The sequence below is a fragment of the Amphimedon queenslandica genome, unplaced genomic scaffold (genome assembly GCF_000090795.2).
Source record: "Amphimedon queenslandica unplaced genomic scaffold, v1.1 AMPQUscaffold_5912_Cont22126, whole genome shotgun sequence".
Lineage (NCBI taxonomy): Eukaryota > Metazoa > Porifera > Demospongiae > Haplosclerida > Niphatidae > Amphimedon > Amphimedon queenslandica.
In genome coordinates this window covers 1-1,767 of record NW_003553793.1, presented here as the reverse complement: position 1 = coordinate 1,767, position 1,767 = coordinate 1, and the positions used below count along the sequence as shown (strand labels likewise).

Genomic DNA, 1,767 nt, shown 5'->3' with positions numbered 1-1,767 from the left:
AGAAGAGAGAGGGAAAGAGAGAGAAGAGAGAGGGAAGAGAGAGAGACAGAGGGAGAGACAGAAATAAATAAAAGGAAAAGAGAGACAAGAATAAAGAATGACAGAAAAAAGGAGACATAGTGTCAAAATTAAACCACTATTCCCATACATTCATGTACATGTAACCATACATTCTCTTACTCTGTATTGTGGTACTGTGGTGTATCCGATTATTCTTGCGTCATATATTTCTCTTTTGCTCCATTTAACTTTAACACAGCTACCAAGATCAGGAGGTCCATCATTAACCTACAATAATTATCATTATTAATACATGTACATGTACAACCTCCCATTGTATGATAAAAATGTCAACAAAATTAATCTTTTGGCTATACAGTAGTTATTTTTTGCAGTCACAAATTCTCTTATAAAACTTCATTTTCTTCCTTGCATCAGTGTCTGTGGCCATACCACGTTGAAAGCACCAGTTCCCATCTGAACACTGAAGTTAAGCAACGTCGGGCCGGCTTAGTACTTGGATGGGTGACCGCCTAGGAATCGCTGGTGTCGCAGACTTTTTTTTTCTTTCTACTTGCATATCTTTTTTAAAAAGACTATAAAGACTATAGCTACCTTTTCTTGCTCTTTTTTTATTGCAATACAATACTTTCAAAGGCATAAAAATGCACCCAAAAATCATGTTTTTTGTTATAATAAATATGTAACACTATGTAAATTAGATGTAACAAAAAGAACTAACTATGATATCTCTGAGTAACATTTCAGAGCAAAGGGTTCCATCGTCAAACTGAACCTCATAAGTTTTAAGAGTATCAATACCACCAACAGTTCCATGAGCATATTGTAACCTGCAAGTACCAGCAGCAGAGATAAATAGCATAATTATTATAAATGATAAAGTAGCTTTATACATGCATTCAACTTAAGGCCTTTTCACACTGTAATGTAATGTGATGTAAAAGTAATGCGAATTGAATTGCTTATTAATTGTTTTCGCATTAGAGTAAAAACTGTGCCAGTGTTAAAAATTCCTTTAGATATTATCATTATTAAAAATACAATGTATTATAATACCTTGAAGATCCAGTCTTAGCATACACCTCATCCCCAACAGAAATTGACACAGTTTCCTATCAATAATACATTAATGACTCAGGCTGGGGTTAACTTTACACAGCAACTTGAAAAATGCATCATTTTAAAAACGATACACTTTGAATACTGTTTTCCTTTCCATAGAGTTCTATCAAGATTCTATCATGTTTTTATTTGTTTCCGTATAAACATCAGTAGCATAAAACAGGCACAAAACTTTAATACTGATTGCCTCATTTTCGTTGCTGTGTAAACTTAAGCCCAACATACATTATGCACCAAAAACTTGTTGCACACAATTTATACAGGAGTCAATGAAGCTTGCAACATGTTCCATGAAATAGAACTGTTTCCTATTTCATGCAACATGTTGCAAGCTCCATTAACTCCTGTATAAACTGTGTTACATGCAATAAGGTGTTTGCAACAAATGTCGCATAGTGTATGTTGGGCTTTAGACTTATAAACCATACAAAGTCCACCACACCACAGCTTACCTCAGAGGTGTGTTTATTGCAGACAAAACCAGATTTTCCAGCTAGCGTCTGCGGTACCACTGAGCTGTTCTGAGCACAAGTGACGTGTAAGTAAGTGTACATTTAGGCCAAATACACTGGACGCAAGCACCACTCTTGGACTCTGAGCAAATGGAGCATTTCTAATAAGAAA

General features: G+C 35.1%; 1 protein-coding gene across 1 annotated transcript; it reads right to left on the bottom strand.

The window, feature by feature from the left end:
• Nucleotides 1–135: 135 nt before the first annotated feature.
• LOC109592233 (lysine-specific demethylase 4C-like) lies at nucleotides 136–1,697 on the bottom strand. Its single transcript, XM_020007739.1, has 4 exons — nucleotides 1,596–1,697; nucleotides 1,078–1,133; nucleotides 743–851; nucleotides 136–288 (listed from the first exon to the last, which is right to left on the bottom strand). Exons 1-4 carry the CDS (start codon nucleotides 1,695–1,697, stop codon nucleotides 151–153), a joined length of 405 nt encoding a protein of 134 aa, XP_019863298.1. The 3' UTR covers nucleotides 136–150.
• Between the last annotated feature and the right edge of the window lie 70 nt (nucleotides 1,698–1,767).